We start from the raw sequence: 24,374 nt of genomic DNA, 5'->3' as shown, positions 1-24,374 counted from the left end.
GGCGGGTCCCCTCCGGTGGACAGGGTAGAGGGCGGGTCCCCTCTGGTGGAAGGCCAGGCAGAGGGCGGGTCCCCTCTGGTGGAAGGCCAGGTAGAGGGCGGGTCCCCTCTGGTGGAAGGCCAGGTAGAGGGCGGGTCCCCTCCGGTGGAAGGCCTTGAAGGGGAACCCCCCTCGGGAAGGAGTGGAGGAGGGCCCCCACAGGCAGGAGCGGGGAGCGTGCCTCCCCTGGACGGTCTGGAGGGCGGACCCCCTCCGGCAGGAGCAGAGGCCGGTCCCCCTCTGGAAGGAGCAGGGGGCGGGCCCCCTCAGGCAGGAGCGGAGGGCGGACCACCTCAAGCAGGCGAAGAGGCCGGTCCCCCTCTGGAAGGCTAGGAGTGGGCTCAGGAACCGGACAGGGCTCGGGGACCGGAGTCAATGCGGAAGCTAGAGTACCAGGAGGAACCGGGTGGCACCCCAAACCCTCCCAGCGCTCCATTGTCTTCTTTATTTTGGCTACTAAATCCTCCAACTTACGGTCAAATTGAGCGTCCGCTGGGTCCCATAGTGGTGCTGTCATTCTGTTAAGGTAGGTGGTGGTGCGAGCAGGCAAGTTGGACCCAAACTCAGACGGTATTGAACGGAAACGGCACTTTATTCAAACCTAAAGGCTAAGGCACAGGAAACTCGGAACTCGGGAGACAACTCGGAACTCGGGAGACTACAGGGAACTCGGGAGACTACAGGGAACTCGGGAGACGACAGGGAACACGCAGGACTAGCCACCACAAACAACCACAGCAAACCACAATGACAGCACAAGGAACAAAGGAAAGACGAGGGCTTAAATAACAAACACAACGAGCAACAGCTGAGACACATTAGGGGAGGGAACAGTAATCAACACAGGAGGGAAAACCAGGGAAACACACACACCCTGACAGTCGTTTTTTATCAAATAAAACATAAGGGGTAACACTGTCGTTTTTTATCGGCCGTCATCAAAAAAAACATAAGGGGTAACACTGTCGTTTTTTATCAAATAAAACATAAGGGGTAACACTCGTTTTTTATTGGTCGTCATGAAAAAAAACATAAGGGAAATAATAGAAATACACACATACATTTTAATGTCATGTATGTCCTCTTTATTGATGATTGATTATGGTGTATTGTCTTCGCCTCAGTGGTGCAGTGGAGTGCACTCTGCCTAACCCCCTGGAGACCGGGGTTCAAGTCAGGTTGATGGCCTCTGTTGGATGACTCTTATTTCTATTTCATGCGGATTATAAAGTCAAGTATAACCATTGTGATGACTTTATTCGGTGTCTTGGTGGTGCATTGATAAGTTTGGTGGTTAACACTCTAAACAGCTCAGGTTCGGATCCCTGCAAAAAAGTTGACTGGGGTACCACTGTCATTTTTTATTGGTCAACATGGAAAAAACATGAGGTGTAACACTGTTGTTTTTATCGGCCGTCATGAAAATAAACATAAGGGGTAACACTGTCGATATTTATCAAATAAAACATGAGGGGTAACACTGTCGTTTTTATCAAATGAAACATAAGGGGTAACACTGTCGTTTTTTTATCGGTCGTCATGAAAAAACATAAGGGGTAACACTGTTGATATTTATCCATTAAAACATAGGGAGTAACACTGTCGTTTTTATCAAATGAAACATGAGGGGTGACACTGTCGTTTTTCTTTGGTCGTCATGAAAAAAAACATAAGGGGTAACACTGTTGTTTTTTATTGGTCGTCATGAAAAAAAACATAAGGGGTAACACTGTTGTTTTTTATTGGTCGTCATGAAAAAAAACATAAAAAAAAAAAAGTGTCCTTGTCAAATAAAATATAAGGGGTAACACTGTTGTTTTTCATCAGTCATCACAGGAAAAAAACATAAGGGGTAACACTGTTGTTTTTATCAAATGAAACGTAAAGGTTAACACTGTCGTGTTTTATCTGTCGTCATGAAAAACCCATAAGGGGTAACACTGTCGAAATATATTGAATAAAACATAGGGGGTAGGTGTGTGATTTGAATCAGATTAAAATATGTTTCTTTACATGGTACTACATTTTCTGTCAAATGGAGACTACATCTCATGATGTCCATCATGATCCATCCTGGTCGACAAGAGGAAATCAAAAGAAAATAAATGCAGCAAAGGTAGGCCCACAGTTCGGTTACATTCCTAAACTGCAATTAAATCCAGGAGAAAGATTGTTAGGGAATAGGCTACTTGTTGCTTTGTATGTTGGCATGGCCCACCATGTATGGGCTTACATAACGACCAAATGAAGTTGGCACTACATTGTTACAAAACTACTAGGCCTTACTACTGAGTACTGGGATGTGGGAGGGAAAGGGAACATTAAGAACAAAACTTGCTCGAGCTGAATTTAATTCCTTATTCAGTTCATTATATAAAGTCCCGGGCGTTTGAATCCCAACAGAAAGGTGCTGGGTCCAATCCCAAATATCCCCACGACTTACACCTGAAAGCAAGGTACCTCCGATGGACTGTATCAATATTCACTGTTAAAACCATCTGATTACAGTAAGCTTCACACTGTGTGAATTAATGTTAATATAAAACCATCTGATTACAGTATGTTGCATCTTAGCTCACAGTTTCACGATGTGTTGCTTACTATGACTATTACTAATGTTGCTGGTTTCCGCTGTTGTTATTGGTGGTGTGGTTGTTGTTGTTGTTGTTGATGTTCCCAGCATCATGACGGATGACCCAACAGGCGGCTGGCGCCCCAGGGCAGCGGACGCTGTCAGTCATTTATATTTTCTTGCTGGCGCAGCTGTCTCCTCCTCCTCATCATCCTCTTCCTCCTCCTCCTCCTCCTCCTCCCCCTCCTCCTCCTCCTCCTCCTCCTCCATCTCCTCCTCCTCCTCCTCCTCCTCCTCCTCCTCCTCCTCCTCCTCCTCCATCTCCTCCTCCTCCTCCTCCTCCATCTCCTCCTCCTCATCATCATCTTCTTCCTCCTCCTCCTCCTCCTCCTCCATCTCCTCCTCCTCCTCCTCCATCTCCTCCTCCTCATCATCTTCTTCCTCCTCCTCCTCCTCCTCCTCCTCCTCCTCCTCCATCTCCTCCACCTCCTCCCCGCGACACCACGGTCCAGGCTACAACACCCACCACCCGTTACACACAACATGTCACTGCTGCTGAGCAAAGCCTCTAATTAGGAGGAGTGAGGAACTCGGAAACAACCCCAGACTGCTCGATACAGGCAGCACACGAGCTGTCACACGGCGCAAGCCCCGCCCCCCAGACAGAAGGATGTGAGGACCTATTGGACACCGAGTGATGTACTGACTGAACGTTGAGCCAATCGTTTTCTGTTTCACTGTGTTTTTTCTAAGTTGTAAATAGGCAATTGAGCAGCCTATTCATATCTTTAAAATGATTTAGGCCCACATTTTGTTGTATGGTAACCATGCAACAATGCAAAGGATAGGGCTATTACATTTTATTTGTATCACTATTTTAGATACTGTAGGCCGGCTATTTATATATTATTGAGGATAATATTAACCAGCTCATATATGCATTGTCATGTCCATATCCAGGGGTCCCCCATTATTAATTGTTAATGCTTTCATAAGCTCATGTGTTGAATTCCTGACATATCAGTATGCATGAAGGGAGGGGTCACGTGAGACGGGATAGTCTAGCAGCTGAATAATTCAGACACTAAGCGGGAGAGACCCATAATGTTTTTTCAATTACTTTTGCATGTCTATGCATCACTCACACATTCGTGTTGCTAACACGTGTAGCTATTTCGTTCTAATTCCAGCACTTAACAAGTGTGAAGGACATTGGTTGCCCATACACAATTGCAGGTCGAATTTTTCTATAGGCTACCCACAAATACGTAGGCCTACGTCCATACACATACAAACACACACACACACACACACACACACACACACACACACACACACACACACACACACACACAGACGTCAATAACGTCATCGCTGTCTCTTTGTGCTATCTTCAGGGCAGAATCCGTTGAGGCCCTTTAATTAAGCCTGTTGGCCGATCTAGGGGCCGCAGAACCTGCCTCGTGCCCGGGATTCACTCGCGAGGCGCAGACAATTAATGACCCCCGTCTGCGATGGCGTGAGATAAATGGCGCAAGGCCGTAATGGCTGTGCTGCCCGGTTTCATGCGAGTGACACAGGATGATGGAGGCGCCTGGCGGTACCATCACTGCAAGGAGACCGGGGCCAATGCGTGGGCCGACTCGAGCAACTATCTGTCTTAAAAACATGACTTATTTTCTCATGCCATTTGCAAATCATCAGGAAGGGACAACCAGAGTGACTTGTTAACTTAGTAACTTAGTAGTGGTAAGTAAACTAGTAACTAAGCAGTAGTAAGGTGAAAAGTTGACTGACACGACCCAAACGAAATACATTTGAGATAACATGATATTTATATCCTAGTGTGCAGTCCTAACCAGGACAATATAGGCTATATTGTTATCATAGAAATGCATGGGGAATTTGATATTAAATTGTCAAGTAAATGACTGTAGAAGGACAACCACATCCATTCTTCCTATTTACCATGTAGACCTATGTTAAAGTTAAAGTGCATGCTACTGAAAGGTACTGGGTTTGTTTCCCAATACCCGTTTCCTGTATAGGTGGCATTTTTGATGCTTCCAGGTGTTAGGCTAAATAGTCATTTAGCATTTAAAACGAGCCTTGTGACATCATAGGGGACTTAACCAACTGGTATGGCTGCATACCGTTGCTCCCACTTGTGATATCACAAGTGGATAGATCTGGAAGTTCTTATAATGATTTATCAACCTCACACCTGGTAGTAAAATAAGGGTCCAAATAGGGGCCCAAAGCTGTCATGTTCCAAAAGTGTTGGAATTACCTAATGTCATGAACCATTTGAAATACCGAGATCCCACTTTCAAATATTGCCCGACTCATTACAATAACATACTCAGTACAGCTTATGATACCCGCCCCCAAAATGGAATTGTATATCTAAATGTGGATTATGTCCATTAAATTATTTCACCCAAAAATCCGAGGGCTGTATTGTTCGAGCTGGGCACAGAAATGATCCAAACGGGTGCGTGCGTGCATGCGCGTGCGTCTGTCTGTCTCTGCGTTCCGTGCATGTCGGCGTGAGGGCGGACGGACTGTAGGCATGTATTCTTCTGTCTCACTCCGTCTCGAGCTCAGAGCAACAAGCCACGAGCCACAGTGGAGGTTTTTTTTACGCGCGCTCCGCTCCGCTCGCTCGCTCATTCTACTAAGCGCGCGTGGGCGGCTCCTCCTCGACCAACCTGTAGCGCCGCTCTCCGTGGAGCCAGTACAGTTGTAGTGGCTGTTAGTGGTAGTAAGATCTATAAACGCTCTTTCTCCGCCGTTCTGGTCTTCCGTGTTTCTCGGGCTGACGAACATCTCTTTCTCGTCGACTTTGAAGAGGAGCAGGTGCGTGGACCGACAGCAGGTAGGCTAGCAGGCTAATTATGTTGTTCAGGAGGTTACAGTGGGGCTAATTGGTTTTAACTGAAAATACAAATTTCCGCTCAAACCGTCAAACGGCCAACTGTTCATTTATCATTTCATCGTGATTTATACTACCATGGTAACACAACGATATAAATCTTTTTTTTGTGATATATTCGTTGCAAGGAGAACATTTAGGCTGTTATTGGGCTCCTGCTAGGCTGAAGGCGGATTAAACTCGATTAAACTCCCCTTCCCAACAAAGGAAATCTGTGTTACAGACATTTTTTTTTTTACCTTGATGAACCTGTTTGTGTGTGCGTGTGTCTGTGTATGCGTGTGTGCGTTTGCGTGTGCGTGTGCGTGTGTGTGTGTGTGTGTGTGTGTGTGTGTGTGTGTGTGTGGCAGTAGGGCGGTGGCAACAAGTGATCTTGTCTGGTCAGTGTTCACACACACACACACACGCACACACACACACACGCGCACACACACACACACACACACACACACACACACACACACACACACACACACACACACACACACACACACACACACACACACACACACACACACACACACACACACACACACACACACACACACACACACACACACACACACACACACACACCACACAGCAGCAGCCTACCGTGTGTGCTTCCAGCCCTGATTGTATGTTCGCGTGTCTGCCGTCGTCGTTACAGCGGAGCGCAGAGTGTAATTCGGGTGCTCATCAAGTGGCCATGGACGCGTTCCTTAAGGGCATCTCGAGAGCCAAGGACGGCGTGGTGGCCGCGGCGGAGAAAACCAAACAGGGAGTGACCGGCGCGGCTGAGATGACGAAAGACGGGGTGATCTTTGTCGGTACGTCCCTCACCCACCCCCACCACAACCATAACCACCATAACCTAAACCAACACTTGTATGATTCCTATACTCATAACTGTAACAAATTAAGACTAATACATGGGATGAGATCGAATTAGATTGGTAGATAAGTATTCTTATATATCCTTAGCATAGGGGTCAGGGTAAGGGGTACGCTAACCCTAATACACAATGTATAAATGATTACCTTTGTTAACATGAACATGAACACCGTTAATTAATGATTACCAGACCAATAGTTAACTGTTAGTTAATGCTTATAACTGCACAAACTGTTTATAAATGGTTAATTACCGTGTCCTTATTGTAGAAGTACCTATGATACAGATTTGAAGGATCAATGATAAAACTAAATATCCTCATGTTTTTTTTGCTAGGAGTAGATGTGGCAATCAAAATAATATTAAACCAACCATTAAATAAATAGATGATCGTTTTTTTATTTCCCTAAGAGAGTGATTTGAGGAACAGATTGACGTACTAGAGATGATATTTTGCATCTGACTCTCTCCAGGTACCAAGACGAAGGATGGAGTGACAACAGGTATGTGAGGATATTCGTGCCATTCTCTACTATTCTATTCCTTCACTTTCATTGGATTTTGTCACAGAAGTGAATCACTTTTAGGTTACTTCAGTGAGCGGCCATTTTGAAGTAGCCAGAGTGATACAGAGGAAGGTGATTACACCGTTGACATGGTGTCTTGTTCCCATGCTAGTCCTCTGTCTTCCTCTTCTTGTGTCCTTGGGGAGTGAAGGTCGCTATGCACAGCAACAGGCAGGCTCGTAATAAACTCAGGAGGGAGTCTTTTATATTCCACATCCGTTGTGGACTGAATATTATGTACAAAAATAAAATCGATATTTGTCTATTTATTCAGCATTTTCACGGTTTATAATTCCTGTTTTATGAACTAGGTTGTGAGCGTTTTACAGCTAGCTCCTTGCATGGCAAAATTCTTGCGGAAATCTGACTAAATAAGTGAATAGTTGAAGGGTTGAAAAACTTGGTGACATCCCAGTGTGTGTTCAACCAGATGGGTGGATGGCTGTTTGTCACGTCTGAGAGGTTGACACGCCCACTGGTGGTGTCACAAAGGGAAATACATTGAAATGGCTTGTAATGGCTCAAATAAAAACATATAACTTATAACAAGTATGTCATAACACAACTTAATGAGTATGCTGGTAACAGATGGACAGGTAATCAGAAGACTATATTGCTTGGCTGGTCTCAGCCTACCAAACCAACCAGCCAGGGCGTGTTTAATCAAACAGGTATCATCCAGCGTTAGGAAATATACGAACAATGTACATAATTATATCGAAAAAGGGGCATATACAGTATATCCCAATCCCAACATGTTTGTATCCAGCTCACTGGAGCCAGGGATGTGTCCGTCACCGGGCTCACCAGATGATTGGTGGGTCCTCTGAGGGGGGAGGGAGGGTCTCGGGTCCAGATGGCTGTGGAGGTGTCCTTGCCCGAGGCATGCGTCATTATTAATTAGAAGTATAGCATGAACATAAACCGACGGCAGGAGATGGTGGACACGTCGTCCTCACCTTGGAATGTTCCCGTCACCATGCCAACCACCCACATGCACTTACTGCGTACGTACGTGTGTGTGTATGTGTGGGACCGGACCTAAACGATGACAACGATGTGTAGTATGGAGGCATGATAGGGAAACGTGGGAAATCAAAATTTATGAGACATTGACATTTCAGGTTGAATGTTGCCTGATTTACATGTTCAACAGGAACGTTGGTTTCATCCTATATTCTCCTTTCAACTGAAACTCCTCCCTTATGCTTGCTCCTCCCTATCCACTCCTCCACTCTACAATCCTCAAACTGTCGCTTTATTCCTCTCCACTCATCCCTCTCCTCTCCAATCCTCCCCTCTCTCCTTTCCTCTACTCCTCTCTCACCGTTCATCTCTACTCCTTCCCTGTCCTCTCCATTCATCCTCTCCTCCTCTCCTTCCCTCTCCTCTCCACTCCTCTCCTTCCCGCTCCTCTCCTCTCCACTCCTCTCCTTCCCGCTCCTCTCCTCTCCTCTCCTTCCCTCTCCTTTCATCCTCTCTCCTCTCCACTCAACTCCTCTCTCCACTTTTTTTTTTGAACAGTTGCAGGAAAAACTGTGACTGGGGTGTCCAACGTGGGCGGGGCCGTGGTTTCCGGGGTTACCAACGTCGCCCACAAGACAGTGGAGGGGGCAGGCAACATTGTTGCTGCAACAGGATTGGTCAAGCGAGATCCAGCCAAAAATGTGAGTAAACGTATACAGTATACGCAAAACAATGTAAGCACACGCACAAACACACACAAATGGACTTGGGTATTTTTAAGAATGCTTTTTTCTTCTGTTCCCACCTGAAACCGCACAGTATCTCCTAACCATGCTGTAATGCCATTGGTTTATGCCTGTAACACCTTGAGGAAGGTGTTACAATTAAATAGAGCTCAATTCAAGATATTAACAAACATATCCTCATATGGAAAACCCAATAAAGCCAAAGTAAACGATAAAATCAAAGACTTGAGGGAAGGCAACACTACAGGCAGAACCTTCATGAGGATGCAGGGGGTGTGGTCCCCTTAATTAGTGCATGGAGGGACCTTCATGAGGATGCAGGGGGTGTGGTCCCCTTAATTAGTGCATGGAGGGACCTTCATGAGGATGCAGGGGGTGTGGTCCCCTTAATTAGTGCATGGAGGGACCTTCATGAGGATGCAGGGGGTGTGGTCCCCTTAATTAGTGCATGGAGGGACCTTAATGAGGATGCAGGGGGCTTGTTTTGGTTTTGCAGAGAGGCTGCTCAACTGCTAACAGTTGTTTTTATTAGCCCTGGTGTGGAACCTTTTGGGAGAATAATTTGTTGTAATCTCATCATCAGTAACGGCTGGGTAAGACCTGGGTAAAACCAGGACAAATCAATTAAATGGATTGATCAGCAGAAGAGAGCTTGATGAACACATGCAGGAATTAAATTGAGGTTAATGGTTAATCATTTGAGGGGGATTTGTGGAGACAGATCTGACAGCGGTTGGATCTATTTCAGATTGATCTCATGCGTTCAGATTGGATTCATGTTGCTGTTACATGGCTCGTTTCTATTGTGTCACTGACAGATGGGAGTAGGCTGTGGGCTGTGTGAGGAAGAACTGGTAAAACAAGTTGCTTTGTGAGGACACACAGAATCAGTCATTCAGCCAGCAGTACGCTCTGTCTCTCAGTGGACAAGATTATTCCATTGGCATCGGAATCAGTATTGTTTCTTGTTATTAATGGGTTTATCTGTTGCAAAGCGCGGTCTGTCAATATTTGTTCACACTTGTACGTACTACATCATAGATACACCTGCTCTCACACTGAATGGGTAGAAAGAGAAATACTATATACCATGTACATACTATAAATCATGTCTTCACATGGTATGTGATCCGGTGTTCAGCTGGTAGAGCAGGATATCTAGACATTCCAGGGTTAAGGGGTTGGATGAATAGTATGAATGAATGCACTCTCTGTATTGTAAAACGCTCTGGATAACAGAGTCCATCAAAATACATTTATATACATAAATATAATACATATAAAATGTGTTAATAGAACACTGTTCACATTATATGATAATATTGTGTATTTATCTATACTACCTTCTAAGTTTAATTTTGGCCTGCATATACAGTGTGGACGACATCATTGTTGTGTAAGTCATGTATTAGTGTCTGATTGACTGTGTTTGTATCCTGCTCCTCCAGGAAGAGGAGGCTGCGGCAGCACAGACTGCCCTGGACTCTCCGGTAGATGCAGACAGTGCAGACGCTACTGAGGTAGGACTGAACTCATTAGGTAGTAGAGGGAGGCCTTTTACCAGCATTTAAAAAAATATCAATTTGGGACATCACAATGTGGGAGGTTTCTAACCAATCAAGACGTTGATTGACGGACAAAATATCAACTGGCAGGTGTTCAGCTGTCCGTCATACATCACCTGAGTAGACACTTATCACAAGCCATCGCTACCACTTGTGATGTCGCAAGCCATCACTCCCATTTATCATGTCACAAACCAACACTCCTATTTGTGATGTCACAAGCCACCACTCCCATTAGTGATGTCACAATTGAGAGTTCTTCTTTTTAACCCGCCATGCCGTAATGTTTTTAAAATGCCGCTGACGGCTTGACCAGGCCTGTGTTGTGGTAGAAGTGTATTAACCTCTCATGAGGACACTGAGGGAGGTCAGGAAATCTGTGAAACAAATTGTCAACAAAGTGTTGTGTGTGCGCGTTGCAGGGGGAGGACGACTAGATCACGAACAGCCTCCAGATTCACATTCTAAGAACTACGACCAGAACATTCCCCGCTCTACTGCCAAGTCCCGTTGTGCCTCCTCCTGATTAACTCTGTGTGTCCGTGCACATGCGATTATTGTGCGTTCAAGTGTGTGCGCTTTTTCGGAAGATGTCTTTTTGTATGTTGTTTATAGGTGTACTCAAATGTCTGATCTAGGGGGGGATGTGAGATGTGATATGTGTGTTTGACTAAATGTGTGTCAACTAATGTTTCAAGTCTGTTGTGAAAATGGTGTCCTTCTTTGTCCTGCTGTTTCAGTGACTCCCTCCCACTGAGAATGGCATCTGGGCACAAAGATGTTGTGTGTATGTGTGTGTGTTTGTGTACGTGTGTATGTGTGTGTGCGTGTCCTATATATCTTCAGAAGCGATGAAAAAAGTACAACTAAATAAATAGGAATATGTCAGAACTGAACATTATACCACCTACGTTTCTATATAGGGAGACCAAAATGAAAGCGAAACAACTATTACTCTATTTTTGTGCGTAAATCTTTTCTCGGAGTTGTTTGCGGTTGACTGTCCAGTGCTCAACCATTGGTGGACTCGTACTGTATTTTTCTAAGTTGTCACCGTTTGCTATTGAAATGCATATTGTCGATGTAGTTTAGATTTAAATAACATAGCATGTATCCATGAATTCATCTCAAACTGCCGTGATATGTATGTTTGTTCTGTTAAGTGTTGAAAAATAAAATATGGCTTTGTTCTGTATGGCCAGGGTCCTTAAATAACGTGGTTGGAAATGTTTTTTTCTTTGCATAAATGTGCTGATGAAAAGTATGTCACACAAACAGAAGCCATCAATCATTTGGGATAATCGCTGAGCTCCATGACTCATGCAGATATCCGCATCCAGTTTGCTCCCATTTAATAACAGTGTTCACCACATAAGTGATGAGTCAGATCACACCATTACTTACACCTTCAGTTGCTGGCTTTTTGCAGGCAATAAACAGTAATTTACATTTCGTAGTTGACACGTAATAATTTAAAACCGAGTTGTGGCTGAAAGTGTTGCGTTACCAATGTGCATCCAATATGTGACTTGAAATATATTGCAATATAATAATATATAAAACAAATATTCTGAAGCTCTGCCCATGTAGGGGATGCACTGCAACCATGTTACAAATGGCTGCTTGTCATACAGACGAATTGGCTTAACAGGTGGGTTGTGCACGACAATGTGTTCTGCAACAGTCCAATGTTAGGGTAAGAGGGGCGGGTAAGTAAATAAGTATTAGCTGAATAAGGCCTAATAGGTCCCGGCTTCTCATTGATCCACGAAGCAAAAGACAACTTAAGACCATGATGAACCTCAGCCTGGAGACCCCAAACCCTGGAGGATTTGAGTCAATAAACCAAGCAACCGTTGCAAATAAAAAGCACCAACATCTGATCCAAGTTAGATACCAATTTATTTTAAAAAGCTAGAAACTGAGAAAAACACATTCTCTCCCAAAGACTCATCTAATATCCAGCACGATGTTGCATTCTTTGCAATCATGGCATCAAAACAAAAAAAATTCTTTCCAATACATTGGAAATGAAAATCAAGACGTTTATTTTAAACTTGGGACATGAAATGTATGCTTTATATTCACAAATACACAAGCATATACACATCGTTACATGTGTCCAAACGTTTTCCAAACATTTGGACACAGAAATCACAGTTCCCGGTGATTTCTGTAACATCTGGCTGAGATGTCCTTCTTATACCTTTGAAATATCTTCTCGTTGATGAACGCCGTCTCACTTCTTCCTCCTTCTGAGTGCCTTCCACTCTCCCTCCTGGGTGCCCAAACTCCCATACAGCTCCTTCACCTTCCTCTTCCTCTCCGAGTCTCTGTGGAAACGAAATGACCAAACATCAGTGTCTTAATAAAAACACAAACCACGAAACAGAGCAAAACACTTAAAATACAGTAGGATATATACTAGGTTTGATTTGATCCCTCATGTCTGCAGGCTAAGTAATCCTGGAGCAAGATGCCTCCAACCTCTACCTGCTCATTAATGACCTAATGATCTGTAATCCCCGCGAGTTGCTCAGGATAAAAGCCTCCGCTGAAGAATGAGGTAACAGTGCAGCAGCAGCAGTCTGTGGGTCCCTGTGAACAGCCGGTCTGCGTACCTGCTCATGGTCTCTTGCAGCTTCTCCCGGGCCATGAAGCGGTTGTCCTTCCTGATCTCCCGCAGCGCGCCCTTGAACTCCTTCTTGTACTTGTGCTTGGTGCGCTCAGACTCCTTCTGCTCCTTCGTGTTCCCTCGTCTCTTCCCGTAGTCCAGCCTGCAGGAGCACACAACATGGAACAGTCATTCAGAAATAATAATAACATAATAAACTTTATTTATACAGCACTTTTCAAAACACAGTTACAAAGTGCTGCAATGCCTTTCATGTTCATGAATTAAGTTTTGATTTGGTTGTTTCCCACGCATTAAGGGCAGGATTGTGACACGAAGGCCCCCGTTTTACCAACCATGAGGTCGGTAAGCCGTTTAAAGCCATTTCGAAGCATCCCTTTGTGACATCACAAGTGGGATTGTTCACTCGGACGATGCACAATGGACAGATCAACCCGAGCCTTTAACCAGTTGATGCTGTCCACCAATCAACTCCTTCCAGCCGGTTGGGACACTCCCACATTGTGACGTCACTAAATAAGGGGTTTTGAAACGGGCAATCACGGCTCACCATCAAGACCGCCGTAGGTGATGTAGGGCCCCTTTAACGCATCGCTTCACAAAGGCAGCCTTTACTCACACTTCCACGATCTTGGGAGTGAACATCCGGAGAGGAATGGGCTTCTGCTTCTCAAACACCAGAGGGTTATGGGAGCGCGGTGCGCCGTCGACGGCTGCCAGGATCTCCGTTTTCAGCTCCTTGGACACACAAGTAAACAACAACCACAACACAATGAGCCCGTGAACAACAAGGAGAACCCCGGACCAGCTGCTCTCAGATAACCGTAATAGTTGTAAATGTGGGTCATCAGATGGTTAATTATGCCCTCGGAGACATGGGCACGAACCTGGAGGACCTCCGGGTGGGTCTGGAGGGGAAGATGCTTAGAGAGCAGTGTGTGGATGGGCTGGAAGAGGGCGGTGAACGAAGCGGAGTCCTTGTAGAGCACACAGCAGTGCTTCACCAGGTCCAGGCAGGTGGAGAGACAGGTCATCCTGCACGCACACACACACGCGTTTTAAATTGGCATTACTGATTTTTTGCAATTTCCTTTTACAGATAAAGCTACTATTTATAAAACTCGTCCCTTATTCAAGACCCATCTCACCAATATCAACACTCTTAAACAATGATCAATCTTTATATAATTGTAAACACAGGACACAACCTGGCGTGACTCTATGGAAGAGGAGTAATGAACTGTAAGCCCATTGTTGAAACAACAGTAAATACATGTACATGGATATCATGACAGGCCTACAGTGCAGCATTTGGGATTCCATTGTTCATATTGTGCCCCCCTACTGTGTGTGTCTTTAGCGAGAGCTTAGCAACGGCTCCCACACACCAACTGCTGTGTGAAGCAAATCTGGACACACAGCGTGTCCGGGCCAGCCAGCCAGTCATGTGACTTGGTCAGTGATGTAATGCGCACCAGACATCTGGTACCAGTCTCATCTTTTGTTTTTTTAATGTTTAGTTGTGTTGCTTAGTTCCTCCTGCGACAAGAAAGCCTCTTCATGCCACTATTAAATATTTGATAGCAAAATCTGTTCATTTTGAGCTAGTGTAGGTATTTGAAGAAAGCCTCCCGAATAAGCTATAATCTTAAAGTATCCAACTGAAAAGAATCCCACCCTTCCCTTCAGGCCTCCCTTCAAAGCCACGCCCCCAAACACATGACTAGCTCGCTGAATTAGCATGAGGTCTGTCTAGCCTTGTGGACGACTCTGATGATGAGCAATGACAACGTAGCTAGCCAGGTTGGTAGGTAGGCCAAATAATCATCATTAGGGCCGATTGAGAAGACTGCACGGGCAAATTACAGGCCTGTGACCGTAACGGATACAGGACGTTTTTATTTATATTTGTCAGTGCATTGGATGGCATGTGAGAATTTCAACAAATATGCAATCATAAGAACAACCAGAACCATGTTCACATGATTCATCATCATTTACACCCAAAAGGCAAATGATGGTCTACAATTTAAATATCTTGATGCCGTTCAGCCTGAAATTCTGAATGAAAGGAATGCTGCCTTTTCGTTCAATTCATTCTGGAACCCCACACACACACACACACACACACACACACACACACACACACACACACACACACACACACACGTACCTATGGTGGTCCCTATGCAGGTTGTCTGTGAGCTCCAGGTGTTGCGTCAGAGCCAGGGGCAGCGTGTGATTGGTCCAGGTGGCGCTGGACTGTGGCTCGGACAGCAGGAGCAGGTCGCTGTGTTTCCCCGCGTGCCTGAATGGCGGCACCACCGAGTAGCCTGCAGCACCGAGACAAGGACAAGATGAACAACATGACTCACTGCTACGCACTGCACTGATAAACCCCATCCCTCCCTTCAGGGCTCAACAGCTACCAACTCATAAGGGAGACATCTTTAAAGGTGACATATTATACCACCAGGTGTGAGTGGGATTAGCCGTTACAAGCCGTTTGGAAAATCTGCCTCTTCTGACATCACAAGTGGGCGTGTCCACACAGATGTATGACGGATAGATGAGCAACGTTGGCTACAGTCCACTGTGTAGACTGGTAGACTGATCTATCCAGCACACATCTAGGTGGACACGCCCACTTGTGATGTCAGAAGAGGCAGATTTTCAAAACTGATTGTAACGGCTAATCACCTGCTGTTAGAATATGTCAGCTTTAACAATTCTTACCTGCTACATGACTCAATTGTGTATGGTAAATGTGAATGGTAAATGCACTGCCTTTATATACAGCGCTTTTCTTACCACTGGCCACACAAAGTACTTTGCAATTGTTGCATACCGTTCAACCATTCATACACACCTCCACAAACCGACGGCGGGGTGTGAATGTGTATGGTGATGTGTAAGGTAACAGCCAGCTTGTCGAGAGCAGTTAGGGAGAGCTGTTTTGCTCAAGGACAACTCAACTCTCTTAAGGAGCCAGGATCAGACTAGCAACCTTGTGGTTGCCAGTCAACCCGCTCACGTTCCTCAGTCACTGCCTACTAGGGAGATCTTACTAGGACTACTTAGTGTTCGTCCTATTTATATATAGATTCATTTTATGGGCGTGTATTGCAAATTGAAACTGGACTCTTAATGGTATAACTTGTTTTATAATGATGTTGTCCAATCCCATTGATGGAAGATTGCTTTTTTGATTAAAAAAAACAAAACTCTGTTACATTTAACATTGTAGTCATTTCTTTCAGACATTTCTTTTCATCATTTCACCTTGACTATGAATTTCCTTCAGTCTAACCCTGAGAAGTACAGCTTTTCTACCAGGCAGCATAACAATGGACACACACACACACACACACACACACACACACACACACACGAAGGACATTCTTGTCCGATAAAGGTTGCACAACAAGGCAATGGCATTTCAATTAATTGAATTGGGACCAAATCAATACAAACTCAGGAAAGTAGAAGGAATGACTGAACGAATAGCTGTCTGCATGAATGAGCCATTACGTTCATTGACAGAATAATGAACCAATGGGTTAATGAAGGGGCGTGGCTACCTGTAGAGGTCTTGTCCGGCACTGCCAGGTGTAATATCCCACACAGGAAGTTGAGGAGCTCGGGCAGGAGGCGCTTGGAGAGCGAGACGTACTCCAGGGCCAGGCAACACAACACCAGGCCTGATGTCACATCCTGCAGAGATGTCACCGGACACTGGGGGACAATACGCAGGAAATGAGACAAAATATACACGCAGACTTTTTTTTTTTTTTTACATTCTGATTAATCTAAGTAGATCGATTTTTAAATGAGAAGTGAACAATGAGCTCAAACACAACGTAGGCCTGACGGTCTGATGGTGATGTCATGAGAGTATGAGTATTAACACGTGTATTAGTTGCACAATCAATACAACAGATAAAATGGCTCCTTTCACCACCAGATTTCGTTTTTTATGTTTTTTATAACCCCCTTTGGGCCAGGCAAACAAAGGAACAATGAATGAACACAAATTAAATCATACAAACGTATGAAACCTTGGTTATAACCTCCTTCCACACAACAACTATTATTCAAGTAGAAAGATGATGCAATTTAATTAGAGAGACAACATAGGCCAGCCATCGCTGGGTGTGTCTTGCCGACGGGCCTCAGTCGGGGCCTACCTTGGAGAGACTCTGGCAGATGAATAGTAGGGCGGGCGTGGTGACCGGGTGTCTGTAGTCAGACGTGGGGAACAGCAGCGCCACCACCTTCAGGTACACCAGCTGACCAAGACGGGGAGAAAGCAAAAATCATAAACATACTATTTATAGTCATTTACTACAACTACTAATTTTTCCATACAAATGCTATTAATGAGCAGTTGGGGAAATATTGCTCAAGGACTTTTAAAGAATATCCTGCTCCCAATTAAAACAGGTATATCCACTGAATAGTGTTTGACATCTAAATACACCCATTAATAAAAAGTCCTTAATTCTATTCTGACATCATTCCATATCCATAGACCCTTTTCCCAGGGGTGTCATTGTAAGACAAACAGTTATCCCTCATAAACGTATTTAAGTACCAGGTAGTGGACTAAAGTAGGGAAGATAAGCCTACTACCAGTGCCCTTGTAATGAAGGGAACTGGCCCATAGTCAGTCCTAAGAAGATGAATATTGACCCCATGAACAGGGTCAATACAGGCGGCTCCAGACTTCCCGTCTGTGTTCGCCATCGGATTGTGTGCGTTTCGACGGAGACAAACAAGATGGCGGCCGTGCGTACCATGTCGAGGCTGGGGAAGGGGGAGCGCCCGCTGCCCTCCAGGTCCTCCTCCATGCCGTGGCTGGCGTCGGCCAGCACGCTGCGCAGGGCCTTGGAGGCGGCGTCGGGGAACATCTGGCCCATGTCGTACAGCTGCCTGAGAGGAGGGGGAAGAGGTAGAGTGAGACAAAGCCATTTCTAAAATTGACCCATTTGTGATGTCACGAGGGGGAGTGTCCACCCAGAGGTATGATAGACAGGTGGGCTGGACTAGTGGACTGTACCAACTGGTATGCTGATTCATCTATCAAACATCTGGGTGGACTCTCCCACTTGTGACGTCGTTGGAGGGTTGAAACGCTCACGGCTAATCAACATGTATTTAACATGTCACAATCTATAGGGGCATTAATAAGTGGCAGTGTGGCCCAGCCATGTTAAAATCAAATAGGTCCAATAGGAGCCATTAAAAATTGACTAAATAACAAAAGAAGAGTATTCAAGCTTACGGTATGAGCTTATCGATGGTGCCGAGTTCAGGTGGACTGCTGCAGGCCAAGTCTCCCATGTACTCCAACAGGAAGCCAAAGAGTTTCTGTCAACCAAACACATGGTTCATTTAGAAACAACTAACTTTCAGGGCGAGGGGTTAGTTCAGTGGCTAGTTGTTTAGACTCCCAGCCCTACCCTGCTGCATCCTCCATTAAGACGCCCCAACCACTTCCTTCTCATAATGACATTAATGGCTTCTACTTAATGGCTAAAAACGATCCTGTCACTTGGATAAAAGCCTGAGACTTTACAGTAAACACTGCCTTCACAACTTCCTCTTCATTCACAAATGAATACTCATACAGTTGGTAAGGGATGTGCATCATATATAAATAAACACCCATTTAGATCTGCAGGTGGATTAAAACTGAACACAGCAACATGTGAACACAAACCTGCAGCTTGAGCTTGTTGCCCACAGCCAGACTCGGGTGGTTGCATTTCTGGGTGCGAGCCAGGATCACGCACTGGTGATCCGGGGAGTGGCCCTTGAGCAAGGCCACAAACTCGCCTTGGTTCTCTGGAGCTGGAGGAAAAGGAACAGAGGGGGATATTACAATTGATCGGAAATAATATGGATGAATGTGCAATTGGTTCTAATAAGATTAACGCTCCCCCCCCCCCACCATAAACCCTCAAAATCAATCAAATGATCTTTCTTCCATTACTGGATTGAGGCGAGTTATCCACATTCCATTCCGTGTAGAAGACATGTCTATACGGTGTAGAAATCTGTACAGTATTTGCATATTTATGAATGGCCGCAGGTAGTTACCAGTGAAGGTGTAGGGCAGCTCTGATTTGGCCGCTTCCTGCTGTGCCTTTAATTCCTCCTCGGTCAGGATGACGCCGGGTGCAGCCTCTTCCTCCTCCTCCTCTTCCTCCATTATCTCCGCCTCTTCCCCGCTCTCTTGTTCAGAGTCCAGGTCAGAGTGGCTGTCCGCCTCCTCATCCTCTTCTTCATCACCATCCTCATCGTCATCACCCACGGCAACCCCTTCTCCATCGTCTTCTTCCTCATCCTCCTCCTCCTCCTCCTCTCCACCCTCACCCCCTTCATCCTCCCCTTCGTCATCACCTTCGTCACCCTTGTCCTCCCCTTCCCCACTCAGCCATTTCCCGTCCTGGGGACGCACAAGAGATGAGATGAAGGTTGGATCAGCAAACGGCACAGGATTCATCATGAGACCGCTCACACAATCAGCAATCACTAATAAAACAGTCAGCACAATCAGCCCCACAATCAGCCACCCCGTTATGAACGGGCGGGTATCCAAAATGTGGACCGGGCTGTCTCTGAATAAATTGATGATAAAAAAAAGAAAGAAATCGAACTATATCCATAACAATCTTCCCGGTATGCCACTGCTATCTTACGTATTCTTCTGTTCAGTGGTGTCTAGACTTGTTCATACTGACATTAGAAGTGTATTGCTATGTGATCCATGTCTATAATAATAATAATAATACATTTTAAATTAAAAGTGCCTTTCAAGGTACCCAAGGACACTGTACAAATAAAGTGCATATTCTCAATAAAAGTAAATAAATAGTGCATAGCAGTCTCACACATGGTGGGATAACACTGACCATATGGACATTAGATTGCTATGCGGCCTCGTCTCCATGTATTCCCCGTCCTAGTCGGCCTGCGCTCACCTTGTAGCTCAGGGGCTTCTTGTCGTCCTTGTCGAGGATGAAGCCGTCGTTGAGGTCGTCGGCCGACAGGTGGGCCGGGGCCTTGGGAGCGCTCTCCACCGCGTCCCCCAGCATCCTGCGCAGGCGGTCAGCCTGGAGGGGGCGCCAACCGGGGGGGGGGGGGGGGGGAGATGTCAAGCATGATACCAAGAAGAAGAAGAAATAAGAACCATCCCTGGAATACAAATAGGTATCCACCAATACCGTTGGGGAGGAGTTTAATGTATTCCAATGTAAATATAGGAACTCTCCATTCTCAAAAAGTATTTACAAGGGCAAATCTAATCTGAATTATTACGTCAATTAAGTTCCGACAAGGATAGAACATCCTCTTCCTTCAGATGAGAAGATCATTTCTAGTAAATCTCTCTTCCTGTAGCAAAACAATAGTCCTCACAAGACAGGGAGGTATCATTTACATCTGGAAATTAAATCAAACTAGAAAGCTCCCAGACACAAAGACAGACCCCCCTCCCCCCAGTCCACCCAGCTAGGCCAGGTGGACAATAACCGTGCCCCCCCCCTGTGACGCAGTGAGTACGGACCTCCAGCCTCTGCAGGCGCTCCCGCTCCTCTCGGGCCAGCTCCTCGGGGGTCTTCAGCTTCTCCGAGGGCGCGGCCTTCATCTCGAAGCCCAGCTCCCTCACCATCATGTCGTACTCGTCCAGCTGCACCTGCAAGAACCAACCGGGTCAGCAGGACCAGGGGGTCACACGTCAGACCACAGAACGCAGCGGAAGACCCCGGAAACGGGAATACAGTCCGGTCACTTTAGCGTCAGACGGTCTATCTTCTATCAGTCGAGCCTCTTTCATATCTACAAAGAAAGTAGAAAAACTTGGGACTCAAATACAGTCTAAGGAGGTTTGCTTCACATGAGTATGCAACCACAAACCAGGGTGCCATTGTAGGCAGGAAAGCCTTCATCCAAGGGAACATATCATGGGTACGGGGGATCAGGATTCCCTCCCGGGGGGTACCTTGGGTTTCTCCGGCTGGAGTTCATCCCGCTCGGCTTTGGAGGGCTTGTTGGCCATGAGGGTCTGGATGCTCTTCCAGTCCTTGTCCAGCTTCTCAGTCAGCTCAAAGGTCTCTTCCTTCTGCACCTGCCGCTCGCGCTGTAAGGGGGGGTGGGGACAAACCACCGTGTGACTCACAGGTTCAAAAAGGCTAATCTAAAGCTTCCACCGTCTCCACCTTTTTATATAAAGGTTAAAACACACAAGAGAAAACAATGTTTTGATTAATTTCACCGAGAAAACACGTTGAGACCCAGTTCAATTTTCAATGCTGCCCCGAGTCTCAATTTCATCTTAAAGTCTCAAAGTGTAATATTGAGTCCCTCCCAGTTAGCAGGTGGGAGACTTTCACAATCCCCAAAGATCTGTACGTGTTCTGTCCACCGTAGTGTCTGTGTGCTGCGAACAAGGGTAGCCCGTGTGGCGTGAGCGGGAAGGTCTCTGGTTGTGTCGAAAGTAGGATTATTTTAAAGAAAGAGTGATCAAACAGCATTGACTACAGATATGTTGAGGTCATTCTGAGCTACGACGAGTGGAAATGTTACACATTGCACATTTTATCTATTGGCAGAGGCTCAGCTGTGTATAAGAATCTGAGTAAGAATTATATTTATAAGTATGTTTACCGAGTACCACGTTTGACTTGGTAAGTTGGCACAAGGGAGAAATAAGAAACACAAAGATGTGACACATAGATAGTGGATAGAGTAGGCCGTCTTTGCTGCTGCTGAGAGTGCACCTGAACCTTCCCGATGGATTAATAAAGTTCCTATCGACCTACCTTCTGCAGCTTGGACTTCTGGATGAGCTCCTCGATCAGCTCCTGCCGGCTCTTGGCCCTCGGTGCCCCCCCCTTATCGTCCCCTGCCTTCTTCCTCAGGAGACCCCCGCCGCCGCCGAAGTGGGACCGGGTGAGCTCCGCTGTGGGGGGGGGCAGGAGATAGAAAGATTACAGATAATATCTAGATCCATATATGGCTTTTACACCTTGGTGTACTTTACAGTGAAGAGGAAATGACGTGGGGCTCAGGATGGCATTCGAACCAGCGGGGTGCTTTACAAGTCTTATTTCCTGCATGGTTAGCACATCTCCAGGAGCCACATAATCAAATAGTGTGGACGCCAAAAGATTTTACATCACATCCTGCGTGTGTATTTTTGTGATAAAAATAAATAAAAGGAGGATTTCAATTTTCTTTTTACGTTCGCTGTGGTTTTCAATAACAGAAGGGAAATAGAATTATAGCGCAGCTAGATCTGGTTAGCAGCAGGACAAATTTAGATTAATGGATGCAATTACTTGGACATGGAAAAAAACGCTTGGATGCTGGAGGTCTCTGATGAAACGTGTGTGTGTAATTGTCGTTATCCATCGTCCACCTACAGCTGTTACATGGCTATCTGGACCAGGGACCAGTTTATCAAGTCCGGTTGGGTTGAGCATTTTCTACCCAAAGGCTACAAGCTTCTTTACTGTTTTTTCTACCGCTCAGTCATTAGGCAGACACTACTTACAAAAGCCACTTAGCAAATCCAGATACTTGTCATTAAGGAGCAGGTAGAGGTTGGATATAACGTGCATGGATGCTTACAGGTCGGCAGTGTGTAGACATTGGAGATCAAACTTAGATCCTTTTGGTTCTAGGGAAAACCCCCTTGCCACTACACATTCATGAGAGCCTGGAATATGTTCAGTCTCATCCTCTTTCGTGGGGGATTTAATATACTTAATTAGGCGAGGTGGCGAGGTGAATGAGAGGGAGACATGATGCCTCATTGCCTCCCTCTCTTAAATGTCAATGGGTCGTTTTGAGGAATAGATGGTGTCTGTATTGGTGGCAAATGCGCCATCTAGTGTCCCAGAGATATTTCAAACATTGTATCCGGACAGTTGGGAAAAACACATTATTTGCAAAAACTACAATCATGCAAAGGTTCATAATGTATTCCAACAGGTTCAATATTTGATCTGAATAACACTATTCGTAGAAGACACACCCAAAACATTCTATAAGAGTGGGGTACAAGAAGATTTTATTATGAAACACATACCCGACAGAAGTCCTTTCTCGTCTGGTTCGCTGTCACTGTCCATCAGGTCATTGAATTTCTCCATCTCGGCCAACGACTGGCCGTAGTGAGTGAGCTCCTCTTCCTCGTTCAGATTAAACATGTCTTTCTTGTCGTGTTGTTTCTGAAGAATCAACCAACAATGAATGCAAACTTCATCTTAGAACATGAAAATGCATTTGATTAATTCCAGATGCAAAATTGGCTTGTCACAGCAGAATAATAATACATCTGATTTATTTTTGTTTTACATGACGAGCAATCTATAGTATTATACTATAACCAAACTTAAACAAATCTCATAACTACGACTTGACAGTTTCATCCATTTTAAACAATACTGACACTCATAATAAACATAGATGTCAAAAGGTCTCACCTGTCTCTCCATGGAGAACCTCTCGAGGATCTTGTCCTCCGGGTCCATATTCGTGTCATATTCTCCAAACCGCCGGTCAATAAATTTATTGGACTTGTGCTTGTTTTGATGTTCCTTGAGAAGTGTATCTTTTCTCTACGAAGAAGAAGAGTATTTATATTTTTAACACATACCCATCACACACACAATCAAGTCAAATAACTGACAAGCATACATGATCATCCCACTGTTCTGACACTGAATTTATAATGTAACTCTTTTATACTACTGGGTCGGGTATTAGTTATTTCCTTACCTTGTTGATTGCTTTGGACCGAGACACACCGGGTAGGCCCACATCATGTTTGGATTTTCTTCCCAAAACCTCAAATTTCTTCCTGTTAATTTTCACCTCGAAAGGGTTATTTTTGATTTCAGCAGAGGTCTTGGATTTGCGAACTTTATCCACAAGGCTCCTCTTTTTCTGTGGCTTCACCATCTGTACCAACAAAACCAAGACAACATAAGAGAAATACTAAAGACCTTCTTCACTATTTAGTTTTGGTTAAACACACAGCTAACGTTACTCGTCTTAGCATTAAATCCAAACTGTAACGTTACCTTTCAGACACGTAGATCACTGGTTTTTAAAATAACATCAAGAAGCGGTCAGATCCCAGCACCGTGGGAATATAAATGTGAAACGAATGATTATAATTCTAGTGTTATTATTCTGATGTTTCCACGTTTTATCTGTGCCAGCCCTGGTCCAGCGTGCAGGAAGTTGGGGTTAAAGTTGAACACAAGGAAGTTATGAAGCGCCACCGGGCGGTGAATCAATTTACTGCAGCGCCTCTAGTGGTCGCCACCAGCAACTGGAAATGTTTGGCTAATCTAACATTGGAGGACAACAACCCATTCAGTCACCATCGTACCATAATCGTCCAACGCAAATAGAGGGGAGAGGGGATACTAAATATTGACCAACTGTATCATTTTTTCAT

The 24,374-nt window shown here is 45.2% G+C and overlaps 2 protein-coding genes and 1 long non-coding RNA gene across 3 annotated transcripts; 1 reads left to right on the top strand and 2 right to left on the bottom strand.

The window, feature by feature from the left end:
- Nucleotides 1–5,261: 5,261 nt before the first annotated feature.
- Nucleotides 5,262–6,319, bottom strand: LOC132447457 (uncharacterized). Its single transcript, XR_009523079.1, has 2 exons — nt 6,194–6,319; nt 5,262–5,494 (listed from the first exon to the last, which is right to left on the bottom strand). It is a non-coding gene; the product is annotated as an uncharacterized LOC132447457 (long non-coding RNA).
- Nucleotides 6,223–11,478, top strand: LOC132447453 (alpha-synuclein-like). The gene is made up of 5 exons (XM_060038247.1): nt 6,223–6,355; nt 6,894–6,923; nt 8,511–8,653; nt 10,147–10,218; nt 10,686–11,478. The coding sequence occupies exons 1-5, from the start codon at nt 6,235–6,237 to the stop codon at nt 10,698–10,700; spliced, it is 381 nt and encodes a 126-aa protein (XP_059894230.1). The 5' UTR covers nt 6,223–6,234; the 3' UTR covers nt 10,701–11,478.
- nop14 (NOP14 nucleolar protein homolog (yeast)) lies at nt 10,857–24,174 on the bottom strand. The gene is made up of 19 exons (XM_060038164.1): nt 23,992–24,174; nt 23,687–23,869; nt 23,392–23,526; nt 22,995–23,136; nt 21,724–21,863; nt 20,904–21,041; nt 20,469–20,597; nt 19,885–20,016; nt 19,001–19,349; nt 18,621–18,751; nt 18,183–18,268; nt 17,695–17,830; nt 17,086–17,187; nt 16,480–16,633; nt 15,072–15,231; nt 13,786–13,933; nt 13,518–13,636; nt 12,885–13,040; nt 10,857–12,596 (listed from the first exon to the last, which is right to left on the bottom strand). Exons 2-19 carry the CDS (start codon nt 23,867–23,869, stop codon nt 12,503–12,505), a joined length of 2,634 nt encoding a protein of 877 aa, XP_059894147.1. The 5' UTR covers nt 23,992–24,174; the 3' UTR covers nt 10,857–12,502.
- Between the last annotated feature and the right edge of the window lie 200 nt (nt 24,175–24,374).

This window comes from Gadus macrocephalus, chromosome 19, assembly GCF_031168955.1.
Source record: "Gadus macrocephalus chromosome 19, ASM3116895v1".
In the NCBI taxonomy this organism is placed as follows: Eukaryota; Metazoa; Chordata; class Actinopteri; order Gadiformes; family Gadidae; genus Gadus; species Gadus macrocephalus.
Note: the sequence above shows the minus strand (reverse complement) of the source record. Positions and strands in the feature narration are given on the sequence as shown.

Excerpts from the sequence above, each read along its gene's own strand:
- LOC132447453 (XM_060038247.1), top strand. The coding sequence starts at position 6,235 with ATGGACGCGTTCCTTAAGGGCATCTCGAGAGCCAAGGACGGCGTGGTG. Across the intron at positions 6,356-6,893 it reads AGACGGGGTGATCTTTGTCG|GTACCAAGACGAAGGATGGA; the intron begins GTACGTCCCTCA and ends GACTCTCTCCAG. Across the intron at positions 8,654-10,146 it reads AGCGAGATCCAGCCAAAAAT|GAAGAGGAGGCTGCGGCAGC; the intron begins GTGAGTAAACGT and ends CTGCTCCTCCAG.
- nop14 (XM_060038164.1), bottom strand. The coding sequence starts at position 23,869 with ATGGTGAAGCCACAGAAAAAGAGGAGCCTTGTGGATAAAGTTCGCAAA. Across the intron at positions 17,188-17,694 it reads CCTTCCCCAGCCTCGACATG|CTGGTGTACCTGAAGGTGGT; the intron begins GTACGCACGGCC and ends CGTCTTGGTCAG. Across the intron at positions 15,232-16,479 it reads GCCGGACAAGACCTCTACAG|GCTACTCGGTGGTGCCGCCA; the intron begins GTAGCCACGCCC and ends TCGGTGCTGCAG.